General features: G+C 39.7%; 1 protein-coding gene across 1 annotated transcript; it reads left to right on the top strand.

The window, feature by feature from the left end:
- Positions 1-14643: 14643 nt before the first annotated feature.
- On the top strand, positions 14644-16955 carry LOC107789530 (uncharacterized). The gene is made up of 2 exons (XM_016611360.2): positions 14644-15674; positions 16150-16955. The coding sequence occupies exons 1-2, from the start codon at positions 14711-14713 to the stop codon at positions 16671-16673; spliced, it is 1488 nt and encodes a 495-aa protein (XP_016466846.2). The 5' UTR covers positions 14644-14710; the 3' UTR covers positions 16674-16955.
- The last annotated feature ends 2221 nt before the right edge of the window (positions 16956-19176 follow it).

Raw genomic sequence — 19176 nt, 5'->3', positions numbered from 1 at the left:
GTCGGCTACTACATTCTCCTTCCCCGGATGGTATAAAATATCAATGTCATAGTCTTTCAGTAGATCCAACCATCTCCTTTTGCATAAATTTAACTCATTTTGCTTGAAGATATACTGAAGGCTCTTATGATTTATATAGATATCAACATGAATGCCATAAAAATAGTGCCTCCACATCTTTAGTGCATGAATCACCACGGATAACTCTAAATCGTGGGTCGGTTAATTTTTCTCATGCTTTCTTAGTTGTCTAGAAGCATAAGCTGTAACCTTACCATGTTGCATCAGTACACAACCCAATCTAATGCCCGAAACGTCATAATAGATAGCATAACCATCGGTTCCCTCTGGGAGTGTTAGAACCGGTGCTGAAGTTAATCTTCCCTTTATTGCCTAGAAACTCCGCTCGCAAGCATCAATCCATTGAAACTTAGCTCTCTTATGAGTCAACTTTGTCAATGGTGCAGAAAGAGAAGAAAATCCCTCTATGAATCTCCTGTAATAACCTGCCAAACCGAGGAAGCTATGAACCTCCGTCGGTGTCGTAGGTCTACGCCAAGTCTTCACTGCCTCAATCTTTTGGGTATCAACCTGGATACCCTCACCTGAAATAATATGCCCAAGGAAAGCTACAGAATTCAACCAGAATTCACATTTCGAGAGTTTTGCGTACAACTTCTCTTTTTGTAGAACTCTTAGCACCGTATGCAAATGATATGCATGCTCAGCCTCTGAACGTGAGTAAACTAATATATCATCGATAAATAAAATCACGAATAGATCTAGAAAGGGTCTGAACACACGGTTTATAAAGTCCATGAATACTGTTGGGGCGTTGGTCAAACCGAATGACATGACATGAAACTCAAAGTGCCCGTATCTGGTCCTGAATATTGTCTTCGGAATATCTTTCTCCTTAACCTTTACCTGATGGTACCCAGACCTCAAGTCTATCTTCGAGAAACACTTGGCACCCTGCAACTGATCAAATAAATGATCAATCCTCGGGAGCGGGTATTTATTCTTGTTCTTCACCTTATTCAACTGCTTGTAATCAATACATATTCGCAAGGAACCATCTTTCTTCCTCACAAATAACACAGGTGCTCCCCACGGTGATGTACTAGGTTTAATAAAGCCTTTTTCAAGCAAATTCCTTAGTTGTTCTTCCAACTTTCTCAGCTCTGCAGGTTCCATTCTATAAGGAGGAATAGATATCGGTTGAGTATCTGGTAATATGTCGATAGCAAAATCAATATCTCGCTCTGGCGGAAGACCCGGAAGCTCATCGGGAAAAAACATTGGAAAACTCATTAACCACAGGGATAGACTGAACGGTTGGTGACTCTACTTTCACATCCTGAACCCGAACTAAGTGATAAATACAACCCTTTTCTAATCATCTTCCCTGCCTTGAGATAGGAAATAAACCTGCCTCTCGGCGATGCCGTATTACCTTTCCACTCCAAAACAGGCTCCCCTAGAAACTAGAACCGAACCATCTTTGATCTATAATCAACGTTAGCATAACAAGAAGCAAACCAATTTATACCCATTATAACATCAAATTCTACCATATCTAACTCAATCAGGTCTACTACTGTAGAACAACTATGAACTACTACTATATAGTCTTTATATACCCGTCTAGCTATCATTGGATCCCCAATAGGTATGGACACCTCAAAAGGTTTAATCAACTCAGGTTTTATCCCAAACTTACTAGCAACCAATGAAGTGACATACGATAAGGTGGAACCTAGATCAATCAATGCATATACATCATATGAAGAGACTGATAATATACCTGTAATAACATCAGGTGACGATTCCTGATCCTGTCGACCTGTTAATACATAAATGCGGTTCTGAGGACCGCTCGAGCTTGATGCTCTACCTCTGCCTATACCACGACCCATTGGTGCTTGTGAACCTTGACCAGGGAGGCGTACTAATGATGACGAACCAGCTATAGATCTCGCTGGTTTTACTATGCTTGCACCACCTTTCGTCGGACAATCTCTCATAACGTGTCTTGGATAACCACAAGTATAACAAACACCCAACCCCATAAGGCACTGCCTGGCATGCTTCTTACCACACTGAGCACATCGTGGAAAGGGCTGCCTCATCTGACTGACTCACCCCTATACTGAGAACTAGAGGCCCTGGAATTCTTACTACGCCCTAAATATGTGGAACAATCAAATCTCCTATCAGCAAACTGAGGGGGTGCTCTAGCCGATGGCTGGGCTAGATAACTCGAGTATTGTTGTCTCTGACCACCTCAAAATTCACCAGAAGAACTCGAATATCTCGCTCTATTACTCTGTACCCTACCATGCTCACGATTGTCCCTCTGCTTCTGCTTACGCTCCTCTATACCCTGAGCGTATGCTTGAATACGAGAAATATCCATGCCCGGCTGAAGTGAGACCGACATACAGTCATTAAGCAGGTGCGACTCCAACCCCATCACGAACCGGTGAACCCGATCCTCCATCCTATCTACAATAGTGGGAGCACACCTAGACAAAGAATCACATTGAAGGATGTACTCCCAAACACTTATATTACCCTGCTGAAGGGACAAGAACCTATCAACTATGTCCCATCTAAGTTCTGGTGGAAGATAATGACGAAGAAAAGCCTATGTAAACTCCTGCCATACCGTTGGAGGGGCATCCTCACCTATGGACAACTCCTAAGACTTGTACCAATTAACTACGACATCCCGAAGTCTATAGGAAGCTAGCTCAACTGACTCAGTCGCAGTGGCTTTCATTACCCTCAAAGTCCTTTGCATCCTATCGATAAATACCTCAGGGTGCTCGTTTGGAACTGCTCCAGTGAATACTGGAGGGTCCAAATTAATGAAATCACGAACCCTCGCACTGATGGCTCTATCTGCATAACCAATACCTACTTCCTGATATCGAGATTGTGCGGCTACTAATCGAGTCAATAGCTGAATAACATCTCTCATCTCCTGACCTGGTGCATCTGGTTGAGGAGCTGGGTGTACAGGGTCAGGCGCTGGAGCTGGTGCCCCTCGGAGCTCCTCTGGAGAGGGCAGGGTATGTGAAGTCTGAGATGGAATCTTACTATGAGACTCTTCCCGAGCCTTGTAACTCGTGGCGCTCGACTAGTAGTCTCATCAACCACAGACTTGCCCTTTTGTGCGGTTGTAGCCTTCAAAGGGATCACTGAAAACATAACATATCATTAGGGAAACAAATCCTTATATCGCACGATCTAAGATAAGAATGGAGGATAACATCATATATGTCCTGTAGCCTTCTGTTTATAAATGTGGTGCATAAAACACTCATAAATAAAACTCTACTAGACATGGTCTATAGACAACCCTAGGACAGAACTGCTCTGATACCACTTTTGTCACGACCCAAACCGATGGGCCATGACGAGTGCCCGAGTCCTACCTGTCGAACACCCCTAAGCATGCGTCTAAGATATAAACATGAATTAAGGGTATGTCATGAATAAAATCTGTCAATAAACTGCTGAATTACGTGAATAACATACGCCAGGAAAACATGCCCAAAACTTATATGTGCATATACATGCGGAATACGGTAGGGTGAGCCAACAAGGCTGCTATAGACAACTATATATCCAAAACTAGAAGCCGACAAGGCCACATACTATCCAACTATACATGATTGTCTACAGACCCCTAATAGAGTGTAAAACTATACAAAGGATGGGACTCGGCCCCATCATACCCATATACGTATACAAATATATCGTACCAAAACCCGAAGCAACTCCGAATCAAATAGAGCACACCAACTCTCACTGATCAAGGATCCTAAGAAGGGGGGCTGTCAGCCTATCTACCGGAACTTGAGGGCATGAAACGCAGGCCCCAGGAAAAAGGGGCGTTAGTACGAATAATGTATCGAGTATGTAAGGCATGAAAATCAGTACATAGAAGTCCTAAAAAAAAGTGTGGAGTAAAAGAATCCGCCTGTAAGCCTAAATAACTTTGTGAATCCTGAAATATTTATAATGTCGTGCATATGTGTATAATGTCATATCATGTATAGGTATATGCGTACATAACGTCATCAAGCCTTTGAGGGTATCTCATCATATCATCTCGGCCTCAGTGAGCGAAATCATCAATGTATACCCTTTCCCCATACCCCATATATATATATATATATATATATATATATATATATATATATATATATATATATATATATATATATATATATATCGTGATCTAGTCATGGGTCAATGTACATGTATAAATGAATGTAATAAAAAGTAAGTCAATAAGAACTCTCGAAATATCATAAAATCAATATACCTTCGGATAAATTCTATCAACTACATATTTGTTTGAGACCCGTGAAAAGAAGATATAATAATAAGACACATGGGGTATCCAGAACATAGTCACCCCCAGTGTTTCTATGAATAGAAGCATTTATGAAAGGTGTGTGTTTGCTCGTTTCATTTGTATCGTAGGGATCACGCCAAAAGGAAAGAAGGGATAGCCTTTACATACCTTACTTGATGAATTTATCAAACACTTTTACTTGAGCTTACCAAGAACAATTTTTGCTCCTTCTAAATCTTTGAACAAGAATCAAGCAATCCTTATCATCATGGCATATTTCATGTTGCTGAACACATGGAGTATCATGTTGTGTACGTTCTTGCTATGTTTCTAAAGTAAGAGAATCCCCAACAATAGAAGGAAAGATTGCAACATCCTTTCTATATCTAATATTGCCAAAGAAGAATAAAATGAAGGCTTAAGGGATATGTCTTGCATTTTCACGTGTAAGCAAGGCACTTTAAGTGCTATGACTGATATATGCACATTGGTGCCACCCTTGGCCAAATTAATGCCATGTGGCAGCCCACTAAAGTTCCTCATCCACTTAATCCTATTTAATACCATAATTATTTCCTTAATCTCCCACATTATTCCCATAATTAATCAATTATTCATATAATTAATTCTAGCACACAATTTACTTAAATACTAATATACTTCATATACCTTACTATCATGGTCACATGGTATCTTGTTTGGCACTAGTCCATAAATAAAGGGTATTATAGCTTAGACCGTATTTTATCCCAAATTGACAAACTTCAACGAAACTCATTCTTTGATTTGTTTACCCTCTAATCTTCACGGCACTCACTTATCACATGTTATAAATAACATAAATACTTATAACCTAAAAAATAATCTCATTCCCGAGCTTACGTCTATTAACTTACGACAAAACTTTAACGTACGAAAACGCATAATGTAACAATGAATATCTCATAATCAACTTTGAGTAACAAGCAAACTACATACTCAATTAGCGAGGAACCTTCCATTTGATCTCATCTAGGAGAAAATCACAACACACAACATGCTCCTCACGCCAACGGGAAATATACACCTCGAACCATGGTAGAAACCATTGAGAACCATTTGAAATCCATTTGCACATAACCCAGCTATCAGAATCGAATCCCTCTAACTCAACCAAGCCATACAGGTCGCCAAAACCCAAGAGCACTGCCACGAAACACCTGTAAAGGCTCATCACATCATAAAGAACTGATCATATCCATTACCGTGTTGATCCAAGCAATAACCAAATTGTCATATTTCTTTGAGTTCCTTTCGAATTACCCTCAAATGGACATTTCCCTTGCCAGAACACCACGATCCTTAATCAAAACTCACACCATGAGATCCTAGCATAAAACCACACCGCCCTAAGGCCTATAAGCCGTTGTATTCCTTATTAAGCACCTTAAAAGTACCACAACCAAGACACCCACTATGAAGAGACCTTCTGTGAATCTAAAGTCGTTTCCTTCACATTCCCAATACTAAAATGTAAAATCCATAATTATATAGAAATATCACAAGTCTCGACACCATCTGATGCAAGTCTTAGATTCTAGCCATATACAAGTCCGGAAAATTCTCAATTTTCACATATAAATCTTAAATCCATTAGAACCTTCTCGAGAGTCATCCACTCTGCTCAAATCTCAATTGCATCGCCCAAACGGGTCGAACGACCTATGCCTCATTAGCACAACAACACCTAAAGAGCTAACCTAGCCTTAATGCAACCAAGCAATGTCCTACTCTATGCGCACTATGTTTTCCACATTAACAACTCAATCCTTCCATGATCCTCATATACCCATAAAGTGTGACATAACCCGTATCCAAAAATTCCCTTACTCGAGTCATCCTCGATCTCAACCTCCGCAAGACACATCTGATTCATAAGTATGCCTCTAGTCGAAACCAGCAAAACACATTACCAGGCAATCAAATCGGTGATAGCAGACTCCCCCACTTAGCTCAATGCCTTAGAATAGAACATCTGATAACTCACCATACCCACACTTCATTACTGCCATAATACCCTCAGGGAGATTCAACTAAATCCTTCATAAGCTCATATAACACAAACTATATAGTACATCAAATCATCTACTAAGCTCACATACATCCACATAACGATCAGGTCAACTTTCTCAACCGAGTTCAAATTCAAATCTCAACACACATACCCCACTGGTAGCAAGGAGACTCTTCACACAAAATTATAAGGATCACACCTTCGTAGATTACTCCGCATGAGATAACTCATCTACTTAGCCTCAAATTGGCATCCTGCTATACCATTTCGCAGCCATGATTACTACGCCATTACTTAAACTTCCTAAGTCTGAACTAGCAACAAGACATAAAAATCTACTTCGTTCCACAATTAAACAACATGAAAGATCCGTCAACACACTCATCACTCGAGACTATACGTCGCATCAAGACAGAAATCAAGCACCCAATAACCCTTTTTACATATCAAGCATAAACAGGAGCCCCCAAGGACTCACAAGGGACACCCAGGAAATGAGCAAATAGAGATGAAACATATGAATATGCATACCCTAGATCAAATAGTACCAAAGCATACCTACCGCAGACAAAAATAATACATGTGATCACGGCATCTGAGGCCACTGTATCTGGTCTGGCCGGAAAAGCATAGAACCTACCTGGAGTGCCGCTTGACTAGCCTCTATTTGTCTGGCCTCCACCTCTAGGACGGCCCCTACCCACCTGCCCTCCTCCTCTAGGCAGTCGGACGACTGGTGCTAAAATTATAGGCCGATGACCCAGATGTACTGCCTTTCCCCGAAGTTTGGGGTAAAATATCTTCATGTGGCCAGGATCACCGCACTTGTAAAAACCCCTCGGAACTGTGGACTGCTGACCCTTAAGTCTGACCCTGATGGCTTGAATACCCACTGGAGGAACCCTGAATAGCTGGTGGGCGGTAGGAGCCCTCTGGCATGGCACTGAAATAGGGCCACACTGGAGAACCCTGAGAAGGCGGTAGTGCTGGATATATGGACCTGCTAGGCTGACCTCTCCTAAACAGGCCTCTGCCACCGGACGGAGCACCACTGAACCCTCTAGAATAACTAAATTGATTGTCCTGAGGCATCTACTATCGGCTCCGCTAACGAACACCCTCGATCCTTCGAGCTATCTCCACAACTAGCTCGTAATAAGTCTCCATCTCATCATCTTGTGCCATAATGGGCTGAATACTAGAGTGTAAACCCGTAACGAACCTCTGCACTCTCTCTACGTCGGTAAGAAGTATCATAAGTGCATGGTGAGACAACTCCAAGAATCTCGCCTCATAGTCGGTCACGGACATCTGACCCTGCTCGAGCTTCTCAAACTGAAACTACAACTCTTCCCTCTAAGAGGGTGGAATATACCTATCCAGAAATATACATGTGAACTGGTCCCAAGTCAAGGGAGGAGAACCTACTGGTCTGCCGAGAAGATAGGAGTGCCACCGTCTATGGGCCCTTCCCTCCAGCTGAAAGGTGGTAAAGTCCACCCCGTGGGACTCCGATATACTCATGTTGTGTATTCTATCCCTGGACCGATCAATAAAGTCCTAAGGGTCCTCATGCCGCTCACCTCCAAAGATAGGAGGATGTAGCCTGGTCCATATGTCCAATAGATTTTGCGGCTCACCGGCCACAGCTGGTCTGGGCTCAGGTATAGCTATTGTAACTGGCTGAGCTCCGCCCATAGGTAGTGCGCCCGAGGTCTGATATACGACACGGGTATTCCGTGGAGCCTGAGTGCTAGGGGTCTATGTTCCCCCTCCCGCCTGAGATGTGGCTGGGTCTGCTGGAAATAAACCAGCCTGAGTCATAGAATCTATGAACCGCAATATACGACCCATGACCTCCTGGAATCTCGGTGCATATATAAAATCCACTAGGGTCGGCTCTACTGCAGGCACCTTGTCCTGCTCCTCAATAATAGGGTCCTCTACCGGATCCACTAGTGACACAACCGTAGAAACTCTAGTACATCCTCGTCCTCTACAACGAGTTGGACCCTTCCTTCGTCCTCTGCCCCGGCCTCTAGCAATAGGGGGAGCACCTCCTCTGTGATCGGGTACATCTTCCACGCGCGTTCTCACCATCTGTGAGAAAATAAGAGAAAGATATTTAGCACAACATCAACTGCACGATAGGAGATGAAGAAAGAGCAGTTTCCTAACACCCTATAGCCTCTCGAAGATAAGTACGGACGTCTCTGCACCGATCCGCAAGACTCTATTAGGCCTACTCATAACTTGTGAGACCTACGTGAACCTAGTGCTCTGATATCATGTTGTCACAACCCAATTTCTCCTATGGGTCGTGATGGCTCCCAACGTTGTCGCTAGGCAAACCAACGGTGAACTAGCCATGTGTTTATTTCTTTTGACAATTTTGAAATAGTTTATTTTTATTTATTAAGTAAGTAAGAGGTGAAAGATTTTAATAAAATAAAGTATAAACAAATATAAGAACAAGTGTAGTGAAATAAATACTCAAAATCCATCGAAAGTCTACTAGTATATTTTTTCAAGACCTGGTGTCACAAGTGTATGAGCTACTAGTAGAATATACAAAACACTAACTACTGTCTGAAATAGAGTAGACAGAAAATAAATGCAAAAGAGAGACTCCGGGTGTTGCCGAATGGACGCGGGAAGCAGTTCACCACTAAGTCTCAAAATATCAGGGGTGCGCACCGGGATGACTGCCAGATGCACCTGCCTCAGATCCTGCACGATTAGTGCAGAAGTGTAGCGTGATTACATAAACAACATGTACCCAGTAAGTATCCAATCTAACCTCGAAGAAGTGTGACGAGGGGTCGACATCGACACTTACTATGTGCCAACAATAAAATACAGAAATTCTAAACAAATATGAGACATAGAAATAATAACAATAACACAATGTCAAATGGTTAATAAATGACCCATTAACTGAAAATAAATTCCATAATCTCTAGCCAACATCTATTAACCCCAAATCAATTTTTGTCATTAAATAAATTATAAGTTGTCGAACCATAAAGTTATATCAAGTGTAATTAGGCTCCGAGTATTATCACACATGATTTATGCCGAGGTTGTACGGCCCGATCCAAAAATATACCGTGTGCACTATCGAGGGTCGGAACGAAGCATAGATGCATCTATTACACTGTCGAGGCAAACGGCCCGCTCCCATGAGAATAGAGAAGTTTACCTCGCTCCCGGAAGTACTTGCGACGCGAGAGGACATAGATTTCTCAGAGATATTAAATATTCATCAATTCTTCCCTAATATAAGAATTCTAAACTGGAAGTTTTCAACTTTAAAATCTTTGGTCTCAGCCCTATTCAAGATAATTAATATCCATAACAAATATGACCGTACAATTAAAGCATGATGTAAATCTAAGACAACCTGGATATCTCATGAAGTATAGCTACACAGGGACTCTCATCACCAAGTCCGTACGTAGCTCCCCACACAAACAACTCATAACAAAATACACCTAAGTGGATGGATTCTCTCTTACAAGGTTAGGCAAGAGACTTACCTCGTTATCAAGCTCACTTCCAGCCCACAAATTTGTTCTAAAGCCACAACTCGGTGCCGAACAATCTGAAACTAGTCAAATATTATATAAATTAGTCAATACATGTTCAAAAGTTCATAATTTAACTATAAGAGTAATTACCCAACCCAAATTGAAAGATTATTAAAATTTACCTCCGGGCCCACATGCCCGGATTCCTAAATTGTTTGAAGATAGTTGTTACCCATAACCTCACGAAATCAAATATATAATTTGGACCCAATTTCATAATTATTTTCGCGGTTAAATCCCATTTTTATCAAAACCTAGGTTTTTCAACTAAACCCATACTTTTCATAATTTTACATGTTAAAATCTACCCATAATTTATGTATTTAACTTACATTGGGTAGGAATTACTTACCTTCAATAGCTAGGTTAAAATCCCCCTCTAAGAAGCTCCAAAAAGCGCCCAAAAAGTGAAATAAATGAACCAAAATTGCCTAAGTCCCATATTATATAGACCTTACTGCATCCAGCGTTTTCGCTTCTACGGACCATGGGGTGCATCTACGGTGCAGCACCTGGAGAAAATCCATCGCAGGTGCAGTCCTAGCCCAGGCTGGCTATCTCCGCTTCTGCAGAAAGTGGAGCGCACCTGGGGTCCAGGCTTGGCCTTTTTCATTGCAGAAGCGAGGCCGCTTTTGCAGAAGTTCCTCCACTTCTGCGGGCCACTGGCCACTCGCCCAAAATCGCTTCTGCGGCCAAAAGCTCGCAGGTGCGGGCACACCAGAACTGGTGCCCAGCAACCCCTTTCAAGCTCAATCTCGATTCGTTCATCGTCCGAGTAGCACCCGAGGCCTTGTCCAAACATACCAAAAAGTTTGTTAACATAAGACGGACTCGCTCGAACCCTCGGAATGTGTAAAACATCATTAAAACTAAGAAACACAACCCAAAACAAAATAGAATCAACTTATGAACTTCAAGTTCTTCCAACTTAATATTAACGCGCCGAATCATACTTAAAATACTCGGAATGACACCAAATTTTGCGTGCAAGTCTTAAATCACCATACAGAGCTATTCCTAGGCTTAGAATTCTAAACGAACCTCGATAATATCAAAAACTACTTCAAACCAAATTTAAAGAACTGTAAAACCTTCAATAAGACAACTTTCAACTTTAGGTGCCGAAACGCTCCCGAGTCATCCAAAACCCGATCCGAACACACCCCAAAGTCCAAAATCATCATACGAACCTATTGGGACTGTCAAATTCCTGTTCCGGGGTCGGTTACTACAAATGTTGAACCAAGTCAAACTTAACCCTTTTAAGCCAATAACAAGGAACTAAGTGTTCTGATTTCAACCCGAACCCTTTCAAACCTGAATTAACCATTCTTGCAAGTCACAAAACAGTAAAAGTACATACGAGGGTCTTATTTAGGGGAACAGGGATCTAAAAAGTAAAACGACTGATCGGGTCGTTACAAAATAAGTCTCTTTTGGACATGGATAGATTAATGAAGTGTTATTCAGATGTGCCTTATTTATTTTTGAAATATTTCCTAGAAACTGCAAAATACATTCTGAATTTAGTTCATGTGACATCTATAAAACTGTGGACTGAATGTAAGCTCAGTCTGTGGCATGTTGAGATATAGGATTGTCCAGCACATGTGTTGAAAGGAAAGCGGATATGTAAGTTGGATCTAAGAATGGAGAGGTGCATGTTTATTGAATATTCAAGAAAACGAATGGAGGTTTATTTTATTGTCCTAAAGAAAATAAGGCAATTGTTAAAACAAATATATTTTTCTAGATAAGGATTGTTCAATAAACCATGTTTCTAGAAGTAAACTATTTTTACAGAAACTAGGCAAAGAAATAACTAGATGTTCAAGAACATCAAAACCCGCACATCGGAATTGACGTTCCATTGCATTTAAGTAGTAGGGGAACGTTAATAGATAGAATATGCCTTTATCGAGTGGGAGTGATATTTGAACAATGAACACTATAGTAAGAACTCGTTAATATTTCAATACAGTAAGGTAATGAAGGTAATATTAGTAGTACTTCGTCGTAGTGGGAGAATACTAAGGAAAATCATAGTTAGGTGTACACTCTTGGGATAGTTTCGGTAACAGGATCCCTGAAGAGCTTAATATCAAACTAGATAGTTACGACATAGCACTACTGTACAAAGATTGCATCATAAAATAACTTGGCAAGATTCTTTAACAAAATCTTATTTGGTGAAGACTTTTAATAGTCATGTAAAAGAATGCGTGAGAAAGTTGTAGATGCATGGTTATGAGTCTAAGTAGGAGATTGTTGGGGCATATACTATTAACCATGAGTTTAGATATATTATATTCTAATAATTATTATGGTTAAAAGTCTAAGTGGGAGATTGTTGGGACATATACTATTAACCATGATATAGTATTTATTATGGAATAATTATTTATTCAGTTTTAATACAATTTTAAATAGATCATATATTAGTCTGTGTCATTTGTTTATATAGTAGATGATTTAGTGTATAGAGTTTAGCTTATACACGGAAGATTAAATCATCGATTCTTATAAGTATAAAGTTTGAGTCCACAATCTAATGATGGAATTGGACAAACCATTGTGGATGATTGTAGCACAAGATTAAATATAATTTATCTTGATTATGGGAATGGTTTAATTCCAACTTCTTGTGCTAGTACATTTTGTATGTATTGAGCCAACCAAGTATAGATAAGTATTTTATATTAACTTAATAAAATAAACTCTCTAGCCATTACATGTACCTATACTCTTAATCTTGATATTATTATTATTATTAGTTGTGTATATTATTATTGTTTTGATTTATTAAAATGCGAGATTCTTTTGTGGGTCAATATGCCTGGTAAATTAGATAATAATAATGTACATTGGAGAAATAATAGTTAGTTGATAGAATACACGTCTCGGTTTAGAGATTGATGATACACCTTTATGAAAGCTTATAAGTTTTCATGTGTAAACCCGGCCGGTGGATTTGTATCCGACATATGAAATACGTTAAGCGAAAGTCTAAAGGAAATAATCAATAAATTAAATCTTCAGTAATTTAATTTAATTGATTAGTATCTGAATCTTAACATGAGAAGTTAAATAAGATTTAATGAATGAATTTTGAAATTGAATAAGGAGTGCAATTACGAATTTTTAGTGGAATAGTTCGTAATTAATTATGGTGGATATTAATTTCAAAAATTATAAATTAAATTCATAATTGAAAGTCTTGTTAATTAAATTATGTAATCCCTATTGTGCCTAAATAATAAAAAATAAAGGAATCCTTTTCTTTGTGGAAAAGAAAACCCAACAGGTTTTGGAAAAGGGTTTTAACCCTTAAAACTTGTGCTATAAATACATAAGGTTTTTCACATAGAGGAAAAAGACAGGTGGCCGAATTTTCAGCCTTTTTCCTAGAAAATTTTGCCCACACGAAATTACCATTTTCGGATATTATTTGGGTAACACAGTAGAAAACCGTAGAACGTTCGGAGATCGTAATCGAGCGAGTGGTAGAGATTTCATTGATCTGCTATGGAATTGGAGACTCACGTGATAGATGAGCTTTGTTCACACTTCAAGAGGTAACCCGTGAAATCCCGTTTATACTAGTTGTCTAGATTACATGTGATTTTGATACTGAAATTGCTTCCGCTGCTTATAATAATCCATCATGGGCGGCCCAGTTATTAATGATGGACCAACAGAGCCTTCACTATTAAATTTACTAGTATTAGTACCCGTACAATGCACGAACATAAACCATGTCAAATGCTAATTTAGGTTATTCAAATTAAGTAGAAATAACCTAAATTTTTAACTTTTCAGATAATAATTATATTTAATCATTGGATATTAATTAAGAAGTAGGACATGAAACTATTTTTCACATCTTGTAGTGGATCACCTATTTTTTCCTATATTTGTAACATTAGTACTTGCATCTCATTTCAATCTTAATTGGTTTCCATCATAAATTAAATTTGATTTGTCTTAATCTTTATTAGATTTATCCAAAAATATATTTAGATTTTATCCTAAAAAAGCGCCAAGATAATTTTTTTCAATACGCCACTTGACTTAATATCAAGCTTGAATACCCTATTTTTAATATAATATATATAGATTTTAGCAGTTGGATTTGTAACATATGGAATTTGCATGAACAAGGACAAAATGACATAGGTGGCGCGGCATAATCTTTTAAAACTAAATTTACTAATATAACCAGAATCGTACACTTCAATAAGATATACTAGCATTATTGAGTACTCTAAAAACTTAGCTTATGGTAGTACACGATTAATTAACATGTCCTATATAAACAAATACACTTATGTGCCAAACAAGTCCTAATTAGAAAGAAATTTAAAAATAGTAGAAGAGTATATTAACAACAGCTTAATGTGCATTTGTGAGATAGTCCGTTTCTTGTTCTTTTAATTTGAAGAAGAACCTTAGTATTATGCGGAAAACAATCGTTGTTCACTTATACTTACCCTACGGTGTTGACTTTATAGCCGTAAAATTACGAAAATTTTGTTTTACGCTCCATTCTTCAGTAAATATCTCCAGAACACCCATATAAAATTTATCATTCTTCTCATTTAAAGCAACATTTTATTTTTCGTCAACACTCAAAAAGGAATCAATTTTTACTTCACTTTTTAATATACTACTTTTGTTTTCATTGTCCAAATAATAATGGACGCCCTTTTTGCAAAGGGAAAGGAATTTCTCAGTTCCAAAGATGACAAAGAAAATCCCGACCACCGTGACAAGGAAACCTCCGATGATGATCACCGTGAAAAGAGAACTTCCGTCCACCGTGGTGGTGGCGCCAAGACAGCACACAATGACACAGAAACTTCCGATGATGATCACGGTGAAAAGAAAACTTCCGGCCTCCGTGCAGGTGGCAAGACCCCCGCACACAATGACGATACAGAAACTTCCGATGACCACCATGAAAAGAAAACTTCCGGCACCCGTGCAGGTGGCAAGACCGCCGCACACAATGACGATACAGAAACTTCCGATGACCACCATGAAAAGAAAACTTCCGGCACCCGTGCAGGTGGAAAGACCGCCGCCGCAAGCGGCGGTGCTGCTGCTCATAATCCCAACGAGCACAAAAAGCCAACAAACTCTGAGCTGATGGCTAGCGCAAAGCTGATAGCTGATGCCGCACAAGCCAAATTAGGTGGCGGTGGCGGTGGCGGCGCACAAAAAGAATTTGACAATGCAAAGCTTGCCGGAGCTGCCGCTGACATTCTTAGCGCCGCCTCACATTACGGGAAATTTGGGGAAGAAGGAATCGGAAAGTATATCGGACAAGCTGAAGATTATCTTCACGGTTATGAGCTCAAAAATTCCAAAGCCAACAAAGCTGCTGGCACCGGCACCGGTCCCACATCCAAAAAAGGTTCTAGTACTGCAGCGCACAAGGACGACAATTCCAGAAATGATGATGATGGGCACGGAGAGCATAAACGGATGCCAAAGAAACAATCCGGTGAACATTATGACCATGAACGTTCAGAGGATCGTGATCATTCCGGAGGTGGACATGGCGAACATATGAAGAAAGCTGAAGGGAGGTTGAAGAAAAAATTTGGTGATAACTCCGAACATGAACGTTTAGAGGAAGATGATTATCATGCTGGAGGTGAGTATGTTGAATTGTTACAGAGATCTCTAATTATTTATTTATACTACTTGCGTTCTAGTTTATGTAAATCTTTTCGGAGGAGTAGGACAGTACAATTATTTTCGGGCGTGAATTGGGACATACAATTTTAAAACATATATATAAAATCGATATATATGAAAATTATCTATAAAAAGTCATAACAGTTAGCCATTCAAATTATTTAAAAAGTATTTGCAAAAAAATTAGGTACTAAATAAAACCTCTTCCCGTAATAGTATCACGAAGACAGAAAGAGAGTATTATTCTTCAACATACCTAGTTCTTTATTTTATTGACCAAAAAATTGAATAGGAGTATAACCTTTTTTTCAAGTAGCGGTGAGATATGAACCAAGGAGTTATACACTACAACATTCATTAAATTGTGTAACAATCTTATCTAAATATTAATTTTTAACTACTTTACTTCATTAATTATTTTGTCTCAATAGGGTACGACGAGCATACGACTAAGAGCAAAGGGATGTCCAAGAAACAATCTGGTGGTGACCATGAACGTTCAGAGGAAGTTGATGATGATGATCACTCCGGAGGTGGGCACGGCGAACATATGAAAAAAGCTGAAGGGAGGTTGAAGAAAAAGTTTGGTGACAACTCCGAACATGAACGTTCAGGAGGTGGATATGGCGAGTATCTGAAAAAAGCTCAAGGAATGCTTAAGAAAAAGTCCGGTGACGATGATGGTTCAGAGAAAGGTGACGGTGAATCCGAGGGAGGGTACGGTGAGTATATCAAGAAAGCTCAAGGAATGCTTAAGAAAAAATCAGGTGACGAAGATGGTCCAGAGAAGGATGATGGAGATTCCGGAGGTGGGTTCGGCGGGGTCATGAAAGTGGCTCAAGGTATGTTTAAAAAAGATTCCAACGACGGCGATCGTAGCCCCACCGGAGATTCTACAGATGAAGGTGATAAAAAAGGAGACCTCTTTAAAATGGCTGGAAGTTTCTTCAAGTAATAAGAATTAAAAAGCATTTGATCAATTCTTCTCACTTCGTGGGATTACGGTTAGTTTGCTATTGTTGTAGCTATATATAGTTCGATATCAATTGTAATAACGGAAACATGTATCGGGTGGCTCGGAGCTGCCATGCAATAATATATGTCAAGTAGAATAGATCAATGTACAATTTTTGATTAGCTTCAAATTTTCTTTGGGGTGTAAACTTAAATGAATTAACTATCTCACACTTTTTAATTTCATCTTTCATGAAAAATTCTAGTAGATTATTTGATCTTATTTGTAACAATCCGGTCGATCGTTTTGAGAGTAATAGCCCCGATCTCCTATTAACTTCTTTCCCTGTAACTATTTCTGCTATTGTGACTTGACGGAAGGTTTCGTTTTGGTTTTTGGAGTGTTTTGGGACACTTAGTCCCTAAAACAGAAGCTTAATTCTTAGGATTTTGACCGTAGTCGAAACTGTGTGAAGACGACTCCGGAATGGAGTTATGTTGGTTCCGTTAGCTCAGTTGGGTGATTTTGGACATAGAGGCGTGTCCGGATTATGTTTTGGAGGTCTGTAGCTCATTTAGGCTTGAAATGGCGAAAGTCAAATTTTTGGAGATTATGACCGGTAGTGTGATACCGGGGTCAGATTCCGATTCCGAAAGTTAGAGTAGATCCGTAATGTTGAATATGACTTGTGTACAAAATTTGGGGTCAATCGGACGTGGTTTGGTTGGTTTCGGCATCGGTGTCGAATTTGGAAGTTTCAAGTTCTTTAAGTTTGAATCGGAGGATGATTTGTGATTTTAACGTTGTTTGATATGGTTTGAGGATTTGACTAAGTTCGTATGGTGTATTAGGACTTGTTGGTATGTTTGGTTGAGGTCCCGAGGACCTCGGGTGTGTTTCGGATGCTCAACGGATCATTTTTGAACTTAGAGAAGTGGCAGATATCTAGTGTTTTATTGCAGAAAAATCCTTCATCGCGTTCGTGAGAGGTGCCTCGCGATCGCGTAGAGCATCTGGGAAAGGCAGCTAAGTTGTTCTTCGCGTTCACGATGTTGTTCCCGCGTTCGCGAAGGTGTGGGACCTTAAGCCTATGCATTCACGATATGGTCCTCGTGTTCGCGAAGAGGTTCTCGTGTTCGCGAAGGGTCCGTCAGTGGAAGGTACGCATTCGCGAGAGGCCCCTCGTGTTTGCGAAGGAGGAATTTTGGTCCAGTGGAAGATTGTTCATCGCGATCGTGATGTCGCGTTCGCGATCGTGATGTCGCGTTCGCAATCGTGATGTCGCGTTCGCGAAGAAGAACGTAGCTGGGCAGAATTTAAGGCTCAAAAACGAGGGTTGAGTTCATAACACAAAAATTTGATTGAGAGCTCGGTAGAAGGCGAAATTTGGAGAGATTTTCGGAGGAAGTTTGTGGTTAATGATTCCTAACTCCTTTGTGGATATATTCCACTAATCTATGCTTGAATTCATCATTTAATTTCGGATTTGGGGCTGAAAATTTTGACAAAATTTGAGAAAACTTCTTAGGCCGGATTTTGGGGTTTTGATCGAGATTTTGGTATCAGATTTGAGTAATTGTGGTACGAGTGAACTCGTGAGTGAATGGGTGTTCGTATTTTATGACTTTTACCCGATTCCGAGACATGGGTCCCACGAGCAATTTTTGAATAAATTTTAGAATTTTTGTTAAAGTGTTGATCTCATTAATTAGGTGAGTCTATCATGGTTGTATTTATGATATGTAATTGCTTTTGGCTAGATTTGGGCCATTCGGAGTCGAATATTCGTGGAAAAGGCATTGTGACCGATTGATTGAGCTTGGTTCGAGGTAAGTTGCTTGCCTAACTTTGTGTGGGAGAAATCTCCTTAAGATTTGGAACCATTGTGATATGTGAGCGCCGTGTACGTGAGGTGACGAGTACGTACACGGGCTAGTTGTGGAAAAACCCGATTTTCTTACTAAGCAGCAACCTGTTTTCCTTTTATTTTGAGTTATACCATTTTAATGAGTATTAATCTATTTTCATTCTTAATTGAGTTATTCCAATATGTGTAGCTATCGTGTTTAGTCTAATATAGCATGTCTACATGTCTTAATTGCTTATGTGAACTCTGTGTAGCATGCTTAGTGAATTTCCTGCTTCTTCCTTGACTGGTCTTTAGTCTAAATCGTAAGCTTTTATGATGTAGTTGTATTTCTATTTTTGCGCTGCATATTTACTTTGGGACTACGGAACGGTATTCCGGAAGATCCTCCTGTACTGCATATTTACTTTGGGACTACGGAACGGTATTCTGGGAGATCCCCCTGTACTGCATATTTACTTTGGGACTACGGAATGGTATTTCGGGAGATCCCACTGTGTTGCATATTTACTTTGGGACTGCGGAATGGTATTTCGGGAGATCCCCTTACATATTTACGTTTGGGACTACGAGGCGGTATCTCGGGAGATCCCCTGTTGTTATCTTTGTGTATTGAACTGTTACCTTCTATAAATT

The sequence above is a fragment of the Nicotiana tabacum genome, chromosome 24 (genome assembly GCF_000715075.1).
Source record: "Nicotiana tabacum cultivar K326 chromosome 24, ASM71507v2, whole genome shotgun sequence".
Lineage (NCBI taxonomy): Eukaryota > Viridiplantae > Streptophyta > Magnoliopsida > Solanales > Solanaceae > Nicotiana > Nicotiana tabacum.
The sequence above is the reverse complement of the archived record's forward strand: the minus strand, read 5'-3'. Positions and strand labels throughout refer to the sequence as shown.